The sequence below is a fragment of the Trichechus manatus genome, unplaced genomic scaffold (genome assembly GCF_000243295.1).
Source record: "Trichechus manatus latirostris isolate Lorelei unplaced genomic scaffold, TriManLat1.0 scaffold00215, whole genome shotgun sequence".
NCBI classification, from domain to species: Eukaryota; Metazoa; Chordata; class Mammalia; order Sirenia; family Trichechidae; genus Trichechus; species Trichechus manatus.
Window position 1 is genome coordinate 22,368 of NW_004444151.1, and position 18,936 is coordinate 41,303.

Genomic DNA, 18,936 nt, shown 5'->3' on the forward strand with positions numbered 1-18,936 from the left:
GTGAGGAGTGTGCCTCTTAGCTCAAGTAGATACAAGAGACTAAAAAGGCAGCTTCTGTCCAGAGGTGAGATGGGAAGGCAGAGAGGGTTAGGAGCTGGTTGAATGGAGATGGGGAATCAGGGGTGGAAAGGAGTGTGCTGTCACAGTAAGGGGTGAGCAACTAGGGTCGCATAACAATGTATGTATAAATTTTTGTATGGGAGACTAACTTGAAATGTAAAGTTCATTTAAATTACAACAATTAAAAAAAAAAAAAGAAAAGAAAAAAACCTGAGTTAGTTTTTAAGAGCCTCAACCAAGAGGTAAATGACACCAGGAGGGACATTTTTTAAGCTTATAGTCTCCCCTTTATCAGCATACCAGAATGTCACAAGGCAAAACCCTCCTCCAAGAGCAAGTTAAGAAATGCCTTGTAGCCCCAAATCATTTCCCTGTTTTTTTCAAGCCCTGTACCTGATATTTACATTTTGATGGCTTGAAACGTAATATCTAATGCTGCTTAAAGAAAGTATAAACCACTTTTGGCTATCTTCTTTAAGAGCGAAAGAAAGAAAACTAAGAACCTAACAGTAGACTTGGATATTCAAGGCCATTCATTTCAATCTTTCACGGAATACAGTCACCCTTCTTCATAATTTGTAAATTTATAAAAATAGCTTCAAAAATATAAAACAGAATAGCAGTTATAAAGAAAAAAAGATAAATTATTCACTATTTCCAAGTTGGGCTTGTTTATATGCATATCGTTCTTGATAATGTAGGTAATTTTTTTTTTAATTTTATTGTGCTTTAGGTGAAAGTTTACAGCTCAAATTAGTTTCTCATTCAAAAATTTATACACATATTTTTTTTTCAGTCCCCACAATGTGACAGCACTCTCCCCCTTTATACACCGTGTTTCCCGTGTCCACTCGTCCAGTTTTCCTATCTCTGCCTGTCTTCTCTTCTTGCTTTTGGGCAGGAGTTGTCCATTTGGTCTTGTATATTTGGTTAAATGCTATGGCTGCTAACCAAAAAGGTCGGCAGTTTGAATCTACTAGGCGCTCCCTGAAAACTCTATGGGGTAGTTCTACTCTGTCCTATAGGGTCTCTATAAGTTGGAATTGACTTGAAGGCAATGGGTTATGGTTTACAGTTAAGAAGCACGTTTCTCATCTGTGTTATTGCTTGTTTTATAGGCCTGTCTAATCTTTGGCTGAAAAGTGGGATTCAGGATTGGTTTCAGTTCGGAGTTAGCAGAGTGTCCAGGGCCATAGTTCCGGGAGTTCCTTTAGTCTCTGTCCGACCAGTAAGACTGGTGTTTTTTTATGAATTTGAATTTTGTTCTACATTTTTCTCCTACTCTGTCTGGGACTGTCTGTTGTGATCCCCATCAGAGTGGTCAGTGGTGATAGCTGGGCACCATTTAGTTCTTCTAGGCTCAGGCTGGTGGAGGCTCAGGTTCATGTGGTCCTTTAGTCCTTTGGGCTAGTATTTTCCTTGTGTCTTTGGTTTTCTCATTTTCCTTGCTCCAGATGGGATGGGACCAATAGATGTTCTTCAATGGCCACTTGCAAGCTTTTAACACTTTAACACTGCAGATACTACTCACCAAAGTAGGGTATAGAACATTTTCTTTAGGAACTACCTTATGCCAGTTGACCTAGATGTTCCTCGAGACTATGGTTCCCAGCCCGCAATCCCAGTGACTTGGTCCCTCAAGGTATAATATATTTTTATGTACAGTGAAACCTATGAGAGCTGGAACTCAATGGGACTGCCTTGTTTTTCCGGGTCTTGCAAGTTTTTCACCTTTGACAGGGTGAAGTCACCACTTTTCTATTGTGCTCTATTTAGTGGAAAATATTTGAATTTTCCTTCTCTGACAAGTTTCTGCCTTACACAGTTCCTGGCTTTTGAAGGTATTACTGTACTAGTTCACGTATATAAGTTTTTTCTCTTATAATTTTTGTTGCTTGACAATAGATTTTTATGTCTAATAGTTTTTATTTTTAGTGTAATATAGTATTGTATCTATTACTGTAAGCACCCAGTATATACAAAATACTTGGCAGTTTGATGCCACCAATTAAAAAAAAAGTAAATAATAAATTAACTTACCCAAAATGTTCACCCTGATTTAAAAAAATGTTAAATATTTTTAAAGTAAAATTCAAAAACAGTTCAACATAATTCAATACCAAACTTCTAAACACAAAAAGGCTACATAATATCACAAAAGGGGCAGGAGGTTAAAATTCAGAAAGCCTGGTTTCAAATTCCCAGTATATGACATTACTTTCTGTTTGTGTTCTTGGGTAAGTCATTTTCCTCCCAAGTGCCAGTTTTCTTACCTTTAAAGGTGAAAAAAGACAATACTGACCTGTTATACTCATGAGCTGATTGAGAGGGACAAATGAGACACTGTGTGTGAAATTATTCATAAAATCTAATCAATAAGAACAAAACGATACTAATTATAATTATTTCTCTATATACAGAGAGAGATAATTATAAGAATTTACAAAGACAGCAGTATAAGCAACATTATTTACAAACTCTTAATACGTCATAGAAGGGTCCATTAATATTATATGTGTTCATTTATTCAACAAATATGTACTAATTTACATACTGGTTTTTCGGTCGTCTGGACTACTGTGTTCTAAAGTGCACTTGTTGGCCCACTTTTGAGCATTTGCCATTGCTTCTCTGTTCCATTCCTAAGTATCATGAGAAAAAAAAGAAAAGATGTACACTTAATGATTCAACCACAATGAAACATATGCTTTATAATCAGATTAGGTAGACTGATTTGTAATATTTGAAAACTTCTGTGAGATATCATCCAATTATCATTAGTATTAAATTTTTTTTGTATGTCTTTATCTGCCCCATGCCAGTTTTCACACAAAGTACACAGGTAACGTGTCTAAGAAGTTGAAAAATCTACAGCTTATAATGTTCTGACTACTTAGCACAGTAGCCACACTTAATGATTTTTAGTAATGGTCCCACTCTAAATACTGATAAACACATGGAGGCATTCTCATTATTATTTCAGTAGTAATAAGCTGGTCTAGGCCATTCCTGGGCTTTTTTGTAGACCAGGGCACACATATGGGAGATAACTGGCTTTTACTACTGTGCCCAGTGAAGTGGGCTGCCATTTACACTAATTGGCATTGATCTTAAAGGGAAAGAGGGTTCTTGATCCTAGACTGTGAGAGACAGTGAACAGAAAAATGTAATGGTTTCACACTGAATGTTTAAAGATTTGGCTTCTAATTCTGCCTCCCCAACTTAATAAACTGCAACCTTGGCTGGTTATCCAACCATTTACAAAGTGAAAATAAGAAACTCCATCCTGCCCATATAACAGCTCAAATAAAATAGCAAAATAGAGATAGAACTTTGTAAGCCACAAAGTTAATTGCCAACTGTTTCACGTTACTCCTTGTGTTACTGTCTCTTACCATCTTCAACATATTGCTGGCAGGTGGAGAGACTCCTTTCCTCAGTTCATTGTGCTTATTTACAATCTCCTTTTGGACTGACGTTTGGGTGGTTAACAAAGCAGTAAAAGCTGGATCCTAAAGAGAAATTGAATTAGAATTATTTTACATATCTGAAAATTGTAGATAATAGTCGATAAATGAATTTGAGGGAACAAAGATCATTTTAAAAATTGTTCAGTTCAAGCCAATATTAGTTGTTGAGCATTGCCTATAATTTGCAGCCAAAGTATGATCTTTAAATAGTAAAGAAGGAGTTTGAAGCTTTGAGAGTGAGGATGTAATTCACAGCGTGGCAAACTAAAAACTCCTTAGTTGAGGGCACAAATGCCAATTTCTGGTTTCAAGGAAGATCTTAATGTAATTTTTCCAGACATATGAGTATTAATAACATAACCACCAGCTTGCTTGATAGGAACCATTAAGACATATGCATTCATATTTGAGCAGGCTGCAGCAAGGGGGTGGTGAGGGTAGTGGCAAGTGATTCATCTTAGACTTTGGCGGGGGGGGGTCTTTGACCTGACATGATGTCTGGATTAGAGAAAGAATGCTTAAGTCCAGTCTAAGCGCATGTCTAGTATTCAATATTCTAGTAAAATGAAGCTACCTATTTTGTAGCAGATTTTAGGGAGGCAGTTCGGGAGACAATTTTGCAAAATTAAATCCCAAGGCAATTTGGAGGGAGGGAAGCCATCCAATCAATGGGCTATTGCTGTCTTTGTTAATCAACAAAAATGTTAACTGATAAGGTATTAAGCCAGATGCTGATATTTTTGGTTTATCTTTGTATGTGTGTGTGGAGGGCAGGTCTAGACTGGGGTGGAGGGATCGGAGGGTTGAAGTGGGATTGTGTGCATTGTCAGTACAAGGGCTAAGCAATTTGCTTACCTAAATCTATATAAGAGTGCAACGTTATAAGAGGATGAGCAAAGTTTTTGAAGTCAATTTTAAGTCTAAACTAAGGGACACTGCCCTTTGTAGATTTTCCCTGACAACTTGATATAACTTACCAAATTTCCTCAGGGGTCCCCAAACACTGTAATGATAGATCTGATCACATTTCATAGCCATTATCTACTTCTGAGTGTATTTTTCCTGCCTGCTTGTAGGTTCCTAAGTACCAGTACTAGTACCAGATGCCATCTGGTTGGTTCCATCCAGCTCACGGTGACCCTGTGTGTATCAGAGTAGAACTGTGCTGCATGGGTTTTCAATGGCCTTTCGTCCAACATGCTCTGGGTGGACTTGTACCTCCAACATTTTGGTTAACAGCTGAGTGTGTTAACCATCTGCACCACCAAGGGACTCCATCTAGTTTGTGTTAATTTGTTATGGCAGCCCTAAAAACCTAATACATTAATTAACTAAATACCCAAATATCATTTCATCATATACTCAATATATATAATTCTTAATGAGATAGTTTATGTCCCTTGTTTTTTGTACTAAGTCTTTGAAGTCTGGTGTATTTTTTGCATTTATTGTACATCTTGATTTGGACGATGCACATTTCAAGTGTTTAGTGGCCACATGCAGCTAGTGGCTATTGTTCCGGACATCACAGCCTTAACTTTCATCTAGATAATCATATTAAATATTCTAAGCTACCAGTGATTATTCTGTGATGTACCTAACACTTTTGCCCTTCCATTCTTAATGGTCGATCTAGTGACATGGCATCCCACAAACCTGTCTGGATAGCTCTGAAAAAAAATTTCACCTTCACCTTACCTTTCCTTCAACAGGTAAAGATGGAAGTAGCACGGTGGCCAGAAACAACAGCACCGGGAGTAAAGCCATTGCTGAGAAGTAATTTAAAGAGAACAAAGATCTGCATTGAAACATTTAGTACACGTACTTCTAACCAAGAAGGGAAAATCCAATATATTGATCTTGGTTATCTCAAAGGACCTGTGGTTCTCAACTTCACTAATAATGTAACAAGGATTGCCCTATGGTGCTAGTAGAATCATAGCTGAGCACGCCTTGCCTATTCTGATAGGACAGTGAAGAACAATCTGAACAATTTGATGTTCTTGAGGTACACCTATAAAGGCTAGGGACATACTACCCTCTTTCTGCCCAGTTCTATTACCTCACCTTCCTCAAAAAACATTGTGGAAAAAATTTCTTCATTGTCAACTATGGTGTTGTAATTATTTATCTCGATATTTTGGAAAGCATATTTTCAGTTTATACCTTCTCTTGGTTTGCTATTCCCCATGAAAAGTAAAACTGTTATTTTATTTACACCAGACTCTAATCAAAATTCAAGAGTAGTGATTAAGCAGATATAAATGTACAAACATTTTATCAGTGGTTATTTCTCTAGTGGAGGAGATCAGAAGTTATATTTTCTTCCTTATACTGGTCTGTATTTTCAAGTTTCCCAGTTCAGAAAAAACAAAAAAATTAAGTATTAAAAATCTAGTCTGTGTCAAGTTTGCTCAATCCATATTTGGTATAAAGGTTGTTTAATATTTTCATTAACTTTTAAAAAAGATACTTGGTTTTATAGAGTTGTCCATGAGAAAAATGTTGAACTGGCAAACGTTGTGATCTCTATATTTTTACAATAATAATGATAATGAAAGACACTTGGCATTCTGTTGCCCATGTGCTCCTTTCTCAGTGTGTCAACACATTCTAGGTCATTTTAATAAAGCAACAAAACCACTTGGTTTAGGAAGAACTCATCTTCCCGCCTTTAGTCATATAAATTGCTCACTTTGTAAGTTAAAGGGATGCTGCCTTGATTTGTTTCCTCTGTGTAAGGTTGGCACCCCCAAATTCCTGGGAGGAAAGAAAATGCCAAAAATGTATCTGTGGTACTACCCAGGCCTCACTGGTTTGCACACAGTAGGTACTCAATACATGTTCCATGTATTCCCTTTATTCTCAATGGTGTGCCCATGAAAGGGAGAGGGATGAACATTTATTGATGGTATGGGATAAAATATAATGTGTAATTTCACTCTCAAAAAATTTCTCCCTGGTGAGTACGGCTATTTCTATTTTACTGAAGAAACTGAGGCTTAGAACAGTTTATTAACCTATGCCCATTGTAAGTTCTTAGTTAATATTAGAAATTAGCCTCCATCCAGTTGTGACTTCAAGGTCAATGCACATTGAAAGGGACATAGTTTCTGTTGAGAAAAACCAATAATTGTTGCAGCACAATCAAGACCCCCTGTCCTTGTTTTAATAATCCCTCTATTAATACATAACCATATGTGTTAGCAGTAGTAAATCATTAGCATGAAAGTATATATAAATACGCACACAGAGGTATACTTTTCACTTTTCTATTAAAGTTAGTTCTGGAATAATTGTTTCAAAAGTTCACAAACATTGAGAAAGGATATTGTTGATGTGTTGTGAGATTGTTAACCATTGTCATAGGGCAACATTTGTTAAATGAGAAACTATTTTGTTCTGTAAGCCTTCATCTTAAGTGAGAATAACAGCACAATTGGAAGAGCGTAGTCAGTGTCACTGAACTGTGCATGTAGAAATTTTTGAAATGGTGTATCTTTGGCTATGTGTATTTTCTCCAAAAAAAAAGGTTGAGAAGTTAGAGGGTTGATATGTTGTGGGGTTGTTAACCAATGTCATAAAACAACATGTGGACTACTGTTTCATGAGAAACTATTTGTTCTGTAAGCCTTCACCTGAAGTACAATAAAAAAACAAAAAACAAAAAAACTTAAAAAAAAAAGTTCACAAACATGAATATTAATTATTTATTTAAGAATAGAATGTAAAAGAAAATTATTCAAATATCAAAATTATGTTAAAATATTTTTGAAATAGTGGTGCTATATATTTATTACTTTCTTAACTTTAAAAGAGTACAATTAACTTGAGATCATTTCAATAAAAAGTTATTAACAGAGTTTTGAAAATAATGGATAAATTCATTAAATATACCATTTTATCACTGACAAGATAAAAATGTATTGGCAAAATAAAATGTTCACATTAAAATAAATGAATTATCATTTACCGTTGGTTCTCAGAGGGAAATGGAGTATCCGCTTAATCTGTACAAAGTAGGAAGACAGAGAGATAGAAGGTTAGAACAGTATTTATATTATTCAACTTTTTCCTGTTTCAGAAAATTCTGTTGTGCAAGTAAATGTAAATCGGCAGTCTCTGAAAGAGTATTTTTCATACCAGTAGCTTCAAATTACATTGCTAATTGCCTGACATTGTTTTTGACATTTTTTAGTTCCCATAGAGCTTTTAACAAGAGTAAGTACAACATAGCCTTCCTAACTAGCCCTCTAAAATTTGGCTCATTAAATCTGGATGCTGACTTTTTGGCCTAGTATTTCTATACTGACCGCTCAAGGCTGGTTAATTCCCATGAAGGTATCTAGAACCTTATAGCTGAACTCTCGTGACTAGGCTTTCTATGACTTTTACCTTTTGGTTACCAACTACCTATACCTTACTAATTAGGAGCACAGTCTTTGAAAACTATCAAGTCCGGAAAAATGTCTTTGAGCTTCAGTTTTTTTTTTTTTTTCTGTAAAATACTATAGATTTCTTTTGAAAATTGAGCATCATGATGTACATGAAAGGAGTCCCTGGGTAGCATAAATGGTTAAGCACTGGACTACTAACCAACAGGTTAGCAGTTCAAACCCATCCAGTGGTGCCTCAGAAGACACTCCTGCCAATCTGCTTCCAGAAGGTCACAGCCTTGAAAACCCTACGGAGCATTATACTCTGCACACATCAGGTTGCCATGAGTTGGAATCAACTCAACAGCAACTAACAACAACAATGTATGTAAAACACCTAATGCCTGGCATATAACACTCAATGAATATAAATTAGTATGTTTATTATTATCCTTTGTAATGCTAGGTATTTTATTAAGCTCATAATGTCTTTCCATAAATGCATGTTGTTTGATTGAATTGCTAATTTCAGGAGAGTTCATAAAACTTGTTTTTCTTCTAGGTGTTATGGGGAAAAAAATCAATAAAATGTAATTAGAGATTCAAATGTGCATGGCTAGATTATATTAGAGACTTTCCGGCTAACTTTAGGAAAATGATCTAAACACAGCTGGGCTTCTGTACCCTTAAAACTAGCTAGCTGAGAGGCAGATATACATGAGCCTAAAGATTCTGTATTGCTCAGTCTTCCAATATGTTTACATTAGATCACCCTCAATTCCATAATTCAGTGGATGCCATAATTCAATAGAATTCATCATGCCAGATGCTCCTCTCTGCCACTCTCCTTCCCCAACCCTCGCTCACACAGCACATAATCATCTTTGTTACATCAATGAAAGGATGGCACTTTTGGTGTGAGTATATTCAAAGTAAAATGTTTTTTCAAAACTCTACAATTATTTTTTATTCCTTTAAAATCACATTCATGCATAGTTGAAAAGTTGGCTGCAATGTTTTCCTTGCTGCTTACAAATGGAAAAGCGTCGTGCCCTGTCTTGCAGTTGTTTTAAGACCAGGATGACATGGTTCTCATCGTGTGTCTACAGGAGGAGCATGGAGTATGGTTTTATAATCCTAGAGCAGGGAAACAGAGGATATTTAAAATAAGGAGGTGAAGAATACACTTACAGGCAGTATCTATAATTTCTGTCACAAACTTACTACGTAACTAAGCTGTTTAGTTGTGTTCTCTAATACTTTACTGTATTTATTTAATCTTATCACTAAGCCCGTAATCTACTTCTGAGGCCAAATTATGTTTCCATATCCTGATTATTTCCTTCAAAAGCTAACAAAGAGGTGAGCTTCTTAAAGAAGTTCAATAGGCATTGTGTTCTTTCAAGCTCTATCTATACGGGATCAAATTGACAATAGCCACTAGAGAGATTAGATAGAAAACTTAGGGGGCAGTGAATTTATGTTGAGGAGGAAAAACTCAGAAAAGGAGGGTGAAAATGGTTGCACAACTGGAAGAATGTAATCAATGTCATTGATTTGTACATGTAGAAACTGTTGAATTGGTGTATGTGTTGCTGAGTATATCCTCAGCAACAATAACAAAATACAAAAAAAAAAAGTATTGGTTGACTAGCTTCCCTGGAAAATAGTGGCATATTTTCAAGACTCCCAACTTCTTATCTTGGACTCCAATCCATAGCACTCTTTAGAAAATAATTTCTACAGTGAGGATTGACTACAAGAATTTGGGCCCTTGCCTTTATCTCTTCTTCATGTCTTTTTCTGAAAGGCAAGAGATGCCATAAAGTACAGAAGAGTCAGTAACCACAATTCGAATTGTTTGCAATAAAGTTTCTAATAATTATGCATTCTAATCATTAGTAGGAAAATAAAGTTCTTAATTTGACCACATGAAAGGCTAGATTTAGAAATGCCCTCACATGTCTGCTATGACTCAGAGGGTCTCATGTAAATAAAATAATTTATCTTTTAAGGTAGGTCAAGAATTTCAATAGGATGAAAATAGAGGGGCATATTTAAAATCTTTGGTGGTGTGGGGAGCTATCTACCAGTCTGTACTGAACCAGCTGATGTGCCCACTAGAGTGCCAGAAACCAAAACCAAACCAAACCCGTTGCCACTGAGTTGATTCTGACTCATAGCGACTCTACAAAACAGAGCAGAACTGCCCCAAAGGGTTTCCAAGAAGCCGCTGGTGAATTCCAACTTCCGACCCTTGGGTTAGCAACCTGAGCTCTTAACTACTACACCACCAGGGCTCTAATTACGGAAGTACTAGAGAACAATATAAATTTAATTAAGTACTAAGTTTGTGACGGACGTCTTCCTCAACTTCATCGATTTTTCTCTTCCCTGTCTCCACTCCACCTCCCTGACTCTGGCCATTTCGTCTCCCAGTCTAATCCTTACCCTGGTTTCAGAGCACAGATCTTCGTGCTGCAGGGCCAGAGCCCTGAGACTCCCTGCTGCCCACCGCTCCTGCTGCGGTTGTAAAACTCCCCACCCGGCCACGTGGGGGCGACGTCACAGGGCTTTATGCCTTCAGCGTTGTCATCTGGTTTACGTGGATTCATTCTGCCGCTTCCCCATCTCTCTCTAGAACTGTGCTGAGAAAATCCCACCTGTGTTCCCTTGTGAAAAATAGAGTTCTGCTTTTTTCTCATTACCACCAACCTTGGTGAGGAAGGTTCGCCTGGTCACCTGGGCAGTATCTTCTAGGAGGAGGGAGATAATATCCGGATTCGGAAGGAAAAAAAAGGCACCCCCTTTCAGACAAGATCGCCTGAACTGGTGCAGTTTAGAATTTAAAGAACAGACTGGAAAAGTCCACTGATACTTTAGTTTGCAGGGCAGCTGCCAGTGTGGTGCCAATAACACGCCCAGAGTCACATAAAGTAGGCAGTTTGCAGGCTTTCTCATAAAAGCCTTGTGTTCCTGCCCCGTTTCTTCCCTTCGACGGTTTTGTGGTCAGGAAATTCAAGCAGACTAAGAGGAACAACTCTTCCAGGAAAATACCCAGAATCCCTGAGCAAGGAAGGGACTTCAAGTTCAGCCGGTCTATCAGGCATTGGCTGAAGATGTGTTGGCCCTCTCCACAGTGGGCAGATGAGTAATAGATACCTTTTCTTCCAGATTTAATTGAATGAATTAACTAATTACCTAGAGGAAGGGTTAGCCCAAAAAACGTCAAACCAAAGATTAACATCCACCACTAGCTAGCTTCCTGTACTCCATGCAAAAATGAGGCTTGAAATTTCTCATTCTAACCACTGCATTCAAGCACAACTGCAGCTATGACAAATTGCCACGTATCATGGCACTGAGCGTCATTTTCTCTTGGCAGTGTTATAAAATAATTCCAAATGACCACTGCACAGGCATTGTTTTAGCTTTCTTTTGCTGCTTATTTCAGTTCACGCGCCACTGGCTAAAACTTGGAATTTAGAAGTCATCCTAGGCTGCTTTATGCTCACAGCTTTGCTCCGCATCCAATCAAAGGTCATTCCTGACAGTTTGCCTTTCTGAATCTTTATGGAACCCATCTCCAGATCTCTCTCTCACTCATTGCTATATTCATGCTTTTGCCATCTCTTGCCAAGTTATTAACTTTTCAAATCCACAAAATCTCTGCCCACATTTTGATAAATAGAATGGTATAGTACATTTTTTTTTCTTTTTCCAATGTAAAATAAGTCATTTTTACTTTTATAAAGGTCTGTCATTTACTGTGAATATTTTACTTTTCACTCTTGGAAACACTATGGCTGTAATACTTGTTCCAATCCTCCCATACATGATATCAGAGTGAGAGAAACTTGAGTGCTGTACTGATAGATATCAGTGGACATGTATTTGGAAGTTGTCCATGTCTCTCTTGGTTATTGTTCTGTCCTCAAAGCCTAGCACAATATCAATTATGTAGATGGCAATTTGTAAATATTTGCTTAGTGGTCTGGCCTAAATTCTTAGGGAATACAGAGAAAAGGACACATCATCTGTCTCCTCTAAGAGTTATAGTATTGAGAGAGGCACATATATATGAATAAGTAAATAACATTACCAGATAGTGCACTTTAGCGCTAAATTGATGGAACAGATAATCTATGCATTGTGTTGGAGTTTTTGACTTGATATGGTTTGGGTAGATAGTATATAATGGGGTGACACTGGAACTGGCTTTGAATAAAGTGTGTGATTTAATTAGAAAGCAAAATGAGTTTAGTATACTAGATTGGAAGAGCAGAAACAGAAATCAATATATCACAAGATATATTCAAGTTAGAGAGATTGGCTGTTGAAAAGGTAACGGAAGCTTTGTATAGAAGTCAAAGGAGATTTCCTTCCCCATATAATGTGGGAAGGTAGTTTCATTGGTGTTTTAAAGGGTTAGGAAATTATATGATCAAGATACAGTATTATTTTATGAAAGCTACTGACAGCTTGTGCAGGGTGATTTGTAGAGCTGAGAAATAGATGGCAGGGAAAATAAGAGTGTGGTGCCAATTTCCTAGATTAATTTTATAGCAGTACAGGCAGAACAAAAGGGTGAGATGTGAAGAGATAAAAACAGTTTTGATGACGGATTTGATATGAAGGGCAAACCTGAGATAGAAGAAAGCTTGGAGGTTTTGAGCCTGTATGTGTCGGACAGCACATAGAAAGCACATGGCCATTATTGATAAGAATGGTGCAGGAACTTCTAACTACTCAGGCAAAATCAAATGTTAGCAGTGTGGTAAGTGAGAGGAGCAATGTTGAAACTGGCTGAGGATTGGGAGGGCTGGGTTCTAATCTCTACTTTCACTAATGAACTGTGAGACCCAGGAGAAGTAAACGTCCATAGGAATGGAGTAACTTTCATAGGAACGGAGTTTAGCATCTTTGAATTTGAAATGAACGATTTGTGCTAGATGATTACTGATGTCCACCCAACTTCAAAACGGCAGATTTGTGTATAGAGTGGCTGCACTAAAGAGCAAAATTCTGCACGTTTTTATCTTATTCTCAGTAGAAACTCAGAATCTCTCAAAATTATGTGCCTGGATCTATTGTGGCAATACATATCTATTCTTTCAATTGCAGCATTTAGGTTTAACCTTTGTTCTGTGGCTTGCGATCAGATTTTTATTACCTTCCCATAACTTTGCTTAACACAATTCCCTCTCTAGACTTTGGCCCACGATGTTCTTTTTTTAGTTACATTTTTTATTGTGTTTTTGGTGAAGGTTTACACAGCAGTTGAGGTTCCCATTCAACAATTTCTATACAAGTTGTCCGGTGACATTAGTTACATTCTTCACAATGTTTGAACATTCCGATTATTTCTGTTCTAGCTGTTCTGTTTGTTCTTTGTTTTATAGCTTCAGATTGTTTCTTTCTTAAGTCAGATATACTCTTATCCTTCACTTCTAACTCATTTTCTTTTGAAAGCAAATACCTCAATCGGAAGATCGTCCATCCAAATAGCAAAGGATTCCCAGAAATGCTGAAGACCTCAACCTTGAGAATGCCGAACATAGACAATAACGATTGTGCATATCTGGGTCGTTAGCTTAAGAAATTTTACTGTCTGAAATAGGGAAACAAAATCGTCAAAGATGCTTTCTCTCAGTTTAGAAATTTTGTTCTTTCTACAGTTTTGTAAACTCCTTCAGATTGAAGACTACTTTTATTTCTACATCTGCATGTAACATTTCAGTCCTGAATCTGGGAACTAGTTTCCATTTTAATTCCTATTTGCACGTGATCTACACTGCCTGAGTTGTGCCTCTTCTAATCTCAGTAAATGTTATAACCCATCCCTTTGTTCAAGCCAATTGTTAAAAATTTCCTTTCCTTCCTCATTATATTCAATTCACTATCATGTACAATTAAATTGTATTTCCAAAATTTCCTTTATCCGTGGGTAGTGATACTCACTTGAAGCTATTGAATTACTGGGAGAGAGTTAAGCTAGGCACTTTGCTTGTGCTTGATCAAATTCTCTACTTTGTCCTGGGATTGTTCAACTCATGTTTGTTTTTTCATTTCCAATCATGCTCCCATGCATACCATTTATCCCACAGGATTCAGAAGGATAATTTTGAAAATATCACTGCTTGCCTGAAACCAATACATATCTTCCTTAATTTGACCTCAGTGGTAGTGTGTGATTTGAACTTTCTAATATCTTCAATATCGTCTGACACCACTCTGTCATAGTTCTGGAGCCTCCAAATGCACTGGCGTTCATTGTGTCAAGCACGTTCCTTCTTTTAAAGACTTCTCACATACTGTTTGTAATTACAGATAGAAAAATAGTTATTTTGGTTTCAATTTGCAAAATATCTTCTTTATTCTCTAGATGCTAAAACTTATGATGGTAAGGCCCGCATATGTTTTGTTCACCCCTCTGTATTAACAGGTACTACAACTGGATTAAAGCAGCACAGATTGCTTTCAATAAGTTTCAGTAAGTTGCTTTTGTGTCTGGAGTAAGTTAATTCCAAATTAGAGTTTTTACTTTTCTTCCTATAGTTTGTTAAATCTAGTGAGATATTCTGATCCCATATATCCTAAAATATCTATGATAGCAGTTACCACAAATTATAGTTTAGCTAATAATTTGTAATATAATAGGATTAACTATAACCCCACAATATGAAAGGAATTCTTACTGGGCAATTATTTTTGGCTAAATTATTTGAATGTAACCTGTAGATATTATCATCTTTTACACCAAAATACTTCAGAATGAATATTTTAATAACCAAAATATTCTCCTACACAATCATAATGCTATTTAAACTCCTAAAATAATCAACACCACTTTTCTACTATTATAGGCAGTTTATATTTATAAATTTCTCTATTTGTTCTTATCTGTTGTTGTGATGGTTAATATTGTATGTCAACTTGGCCAGGCCATTATTCTCTGTGTTTTAGCAGTTGTATAATGTTGTGATCACCCCCATGATGGAATCTGCCGAGTGGTACTGGTGGAGGCGGGGCCTGTGGCAGCTCACCGCCCTCTCAGTTTCATCTCTCTACCTTCTGCCGGTTACTTTCTGCCTGCTCGCCTTTCCAAGGATTTTGTCTTGTTCCAGACTCAGCAGCTGCCTCTTGCTGTCTCACCTTCGGTTCATGGGACTTGAGCTAGCAGTTAACCTGTTGATCCTGGAATTCGTTGAACTTCTCAGACTGCGAGCAAGAGTCTGGTTCCCGACCTGCTGACCTTGGGTTCACCAGCCCCTGCAGCTATGTGAATCAGGAGAAACCTTGCAGTCTTGTCTGCTGATCTTGGAATTTATTGACCTTCACAGCCTGTGAGTGGGAGCCCCTCTCTGACCTGCCAACCTTGGGTTCACCAGCTTCTGCGGCTACGTGAACTGGGAGAGACCTCTACTCTGATCTGTGGAATTGGGACATTTTAGTCTCTACAATTGCACGAGCTATTTCCTTGATATAAATCTCTCTCTATATATATTTATACGCTTTACTGGTTTTGCTTCTCTAGAGCACCCAGCCTAAGACAGTTGTTGTGTGCCATTAGGTTGCTTCTGTCTCAAAGAGACCCTACAGGAAAAAGTAGGAGTGCTGCATGGGATTTCCAAAGCCATAATCTTTATGGAAGCAGACTGCCACATCTTTCTCCCTTGGAGCTGCTGGTGGGTTCAAAACCAGTGACCTTCTGGTTAGCAGCCCAGCACTTAACCACTGCACCACCAGGGCTCCTTTGTTTCTAATCTAGGTTCGCTCATTTTATGTCTCTTTCATCTTTCTAAATCTAGACCAGTCCTCCACTTGTTTACATGACTTGATTTTTTGAAGCATCCTTTCAAGTTTTCTTGTAGAATGCTCCAACTTCTTTTTTCTGATAATTTCCACATGAAATTGGAATCGTTTAACTAGTTTCTCTAGTCTTCATATTTCTTGAAACTAGAGGTGTAATTAGAGTCAAGATATTTTTTGGCTAGAACTACATAATAGGTATTATTATGTCTACAAAATTTTTCTCATAGATAATTTTTTTATTAAATCCATTCTTTCTTTCCAAAATATTTTCTGAGCACCTAATATGTGCTAATCAGTGTATATAGCATCTTTCGCAGTAGAATGAACAAAAGATATGATTTTACCTTCAGAAATCTTACAGTTTACTGGAAAAAAGAAAACTAAACAAGTCTTTCAAGATATAAACAAAAATATTCTGAATTTGAATTTGACCAAGCCTCAGATCTCCATTGTTTATACTCTAGTCCAATTTAACTTAACCCCTCTTCTAGTCAATAGCTTTTTCACTGGTGTCCTGCTTCTACTCTTGTCCCCTTACAATATAGATCTCATCATGCCACTCTGCTCTTCAAAATATTCTACTGGCTTACTACCTAACTTATAATAATATTCCAATTCTTTACTTTTTCTAGAAAAGCACCATGTGATCTTGGTTTCTGCCTAACTCTGTGACTTAGTCTCAAAATTCTCATTGCCTTGTTCACTCTACTCCAGCCATACTGGGCTTACTGCCTTTCTTCAAATATGCCAGATTTAATCCTGCTGCAATAATTTGGTACTCAACAGTCTCAAAGCCTGAAAGTCTTCCCCATTAGATCATCTCATTAGATCCTTTACTTCTGTTGTGTCCTTGGTCCAATATCAGATAAGTCAGAGAGGATTTACTTGACTATCCTATTTAAATTAGCATTTCCCTTCCCAATCAATTCCCATTATTCTCTTATCTCGTCCATTTTAGCTCATTGCATTTATCATTTCCTGACATCATGTTAAATAACTAAACCAAACTCATTGTCTTCGAATGGGTTTCAACTCACAGCGACCTGATAGGACCGAGTAGAACTGCCCTACAGAACTCCAAGGCTGTAAATCTTTACTGAAGCAGATTACCACCTCTTTCTCCCACTGGTGGGTTTAAACTGTCCACCTTTCAGTTAGCAGCCAAATGTTTTAACTACTGTGGCACAAGGGCTCCTCATGTTAAATCTTTATCTGTAGAATAGTTTTTCTTTCTTCCCTACAACTCCATCAAGTTAGGAACTCTTGTCTGTCTTATTCATCACTTTATTTCAAAGTGCCTGATTAAATACCTGCGCCCTAATTGTCTTCTATAAATGTTTGTTAAATGCAGGAATGAATGAAGTAAATAAAAAATTAAATACATTATTTCATATTGTGATGATTATTATGAAGGGAAATAACAGGAAACTTGAAAGTGGAGGGAGCTTCTTTAGGTGTTTACTCAAAGGGAACTCTTGGATAAAATGGCATTTCTCTTGAGACCAAAATAATGTGAAGGAGCTATTCCAGCAAAAAACAGAGTGATGACTCATATAGACAGAGTTAATAGCAAACACAAATGCCCGGAGGTATGAAAAATATTGAGGAGGTTGAGAAAATTTAATGAGATCACAGTACTCGGAACATAGGAAACAAAGAAGAGTGGAATGAGATGAGACTGCAGAGAAAAGTATAATAAAAAAGATCATTCAACTTCTGCAGATCAGATTAAAGAGTTTGGATATTATCCTAAGTACTTGACAGGCCCACTGAAAATTTTGAGTGGAGATCAATTAGAAATAAATCATTTTAGAGATAAGAGGGGAAGAACGCACTTGGCATTTCTCAAGTTAAAAGTACTAAAGAAAAAAATTAGCCTCAAGTTGCAATATTATAGGGATCTATGGGCAAATAAATGAATGATGAAGGAAGCATCAAAATCAGATGGAAAGAATACAGAGTCACTGTACCAAAAAAATTTGGTAAAAGTTCAACCATTTCAAGAGGTAGCATATGATAAAAAACCAATGGTACTGGAGGAAGAAGTCCAAGCTCCATGGAAGACACTGGCAAAAAACAAGCCTCCAGGAATTGACAGATTATCAACTGAAATGTTTCAACAAACGGATGCAATGCTAGAAGCACTCACTTATCTATGCCAAGAAATTTGGAAGACAGCTTCCTGACCAATTTACTGGAAGAGATCCATATTGGTGCCCATTCCAAAGAAAGGTGAGCCAAAGGAATGCAGAAATTATAGAACAATATCATTAATATCACATGCAAGTAAAATCATGCTGAAGATAATTCAAAAATGGTTGCAGCAGTACAACAAGGAACTGCTGCAAATTCAAGCTGAATTCAGAAGAAGATGTGGAATGAGGGATATCATTGCTGATGTCAGATGGATCCTGGCTGAAAGCAGAGAATACCAGAAAGATGTTTACCTATGTTTCAGTGACTGTGCAAAGGCATTTGACCGTGTAGATCATAACAAATTATGGATAACATTGTGAAGAATGGCAATTCTAGAAAACTTAATTGTGTTCATGAAGAACCTGTACATGGGCTAAGAGATAGTTGTTTGAACAGAACAAGACACTGCATGGTTTAAAATCTGGAAAGGTGTGTGTCAGGGTTGTACCCTTTCACCATACTTATTCAATCTGTATGTTGAGTAAATAATCAGAGAAGCTGGACTATATGAAGAAGAACACGGCATTAGGATTGGAGGAAGACTCGTTAACAACCTGCGATATTCAGATTACACAACCTTGCTTGCTGAAAGTGAAGAGGACTTGAAGTACTTACTGACGATCAAAGACTACAGCCTTCAGTATGGATTGCACCTCAATATAAAGAAAACAAAAATCCTCACAACTGGACCAATAAGCAACATTATGATAAATGAAGAAAAGATTGAAGTTGTCAAGGATTTCATTTTACTTGAATCCACAATCAATGCCCATGGAAGCAGCAGTCAAGAAATCAAACAAGATATCGCATTGGGCAAATCTGCTGCAAAAGATCTTCAAAGTGTTAAAAAGCAAAGATGTCACCTTGAGGACTAAGGTGTGGCTGACCCAATCCATGGTATTTTCAATCTCTTCGTATGTGTGCAAAAGCTGGACAATGAATAAGGAAGACTGAAGAAGAATTGTTGCATTGAATTATGGTGTTGGAGAAAAATATTGAATATACTATGACTGCTAGAA

At 37.1% G+C, this 18,936-nt stretch overlaps 1 protein-coding gene across 1 annotated transcript in view; it reads right to left on the reverse strand.

The window, feature by feature from the left end:
* Positions 1–5,297, reverse strand: part of LOC101356765 (cysteine-rich secretory protein 2-like) — a 13,088-nt gene extending 7,791 nt beyond the window's left edge. Inside the window, exons 1-3 of the mRNA XM_004388712.1 lie at positions 5,229–5,297; positions 3,456–3,572; positions 2,615–2,702 (exon numbers count right to left, since the gene is read on the reverse strand). Of these exons, the coding sequence (XP_004388769.1) occupies positions 2,615–2,702; positions 3,456–3,572; positions 5,229–5,297 (274 nt within the window). The remainder of the gene's footprint in view (positions 1–2,614; positions 2,703–3,455; positions 3,573–5,228) is intronic.
* Between the last annotated feature and the right edge of the window lie 13,639 nt (positions 5,298–18,936).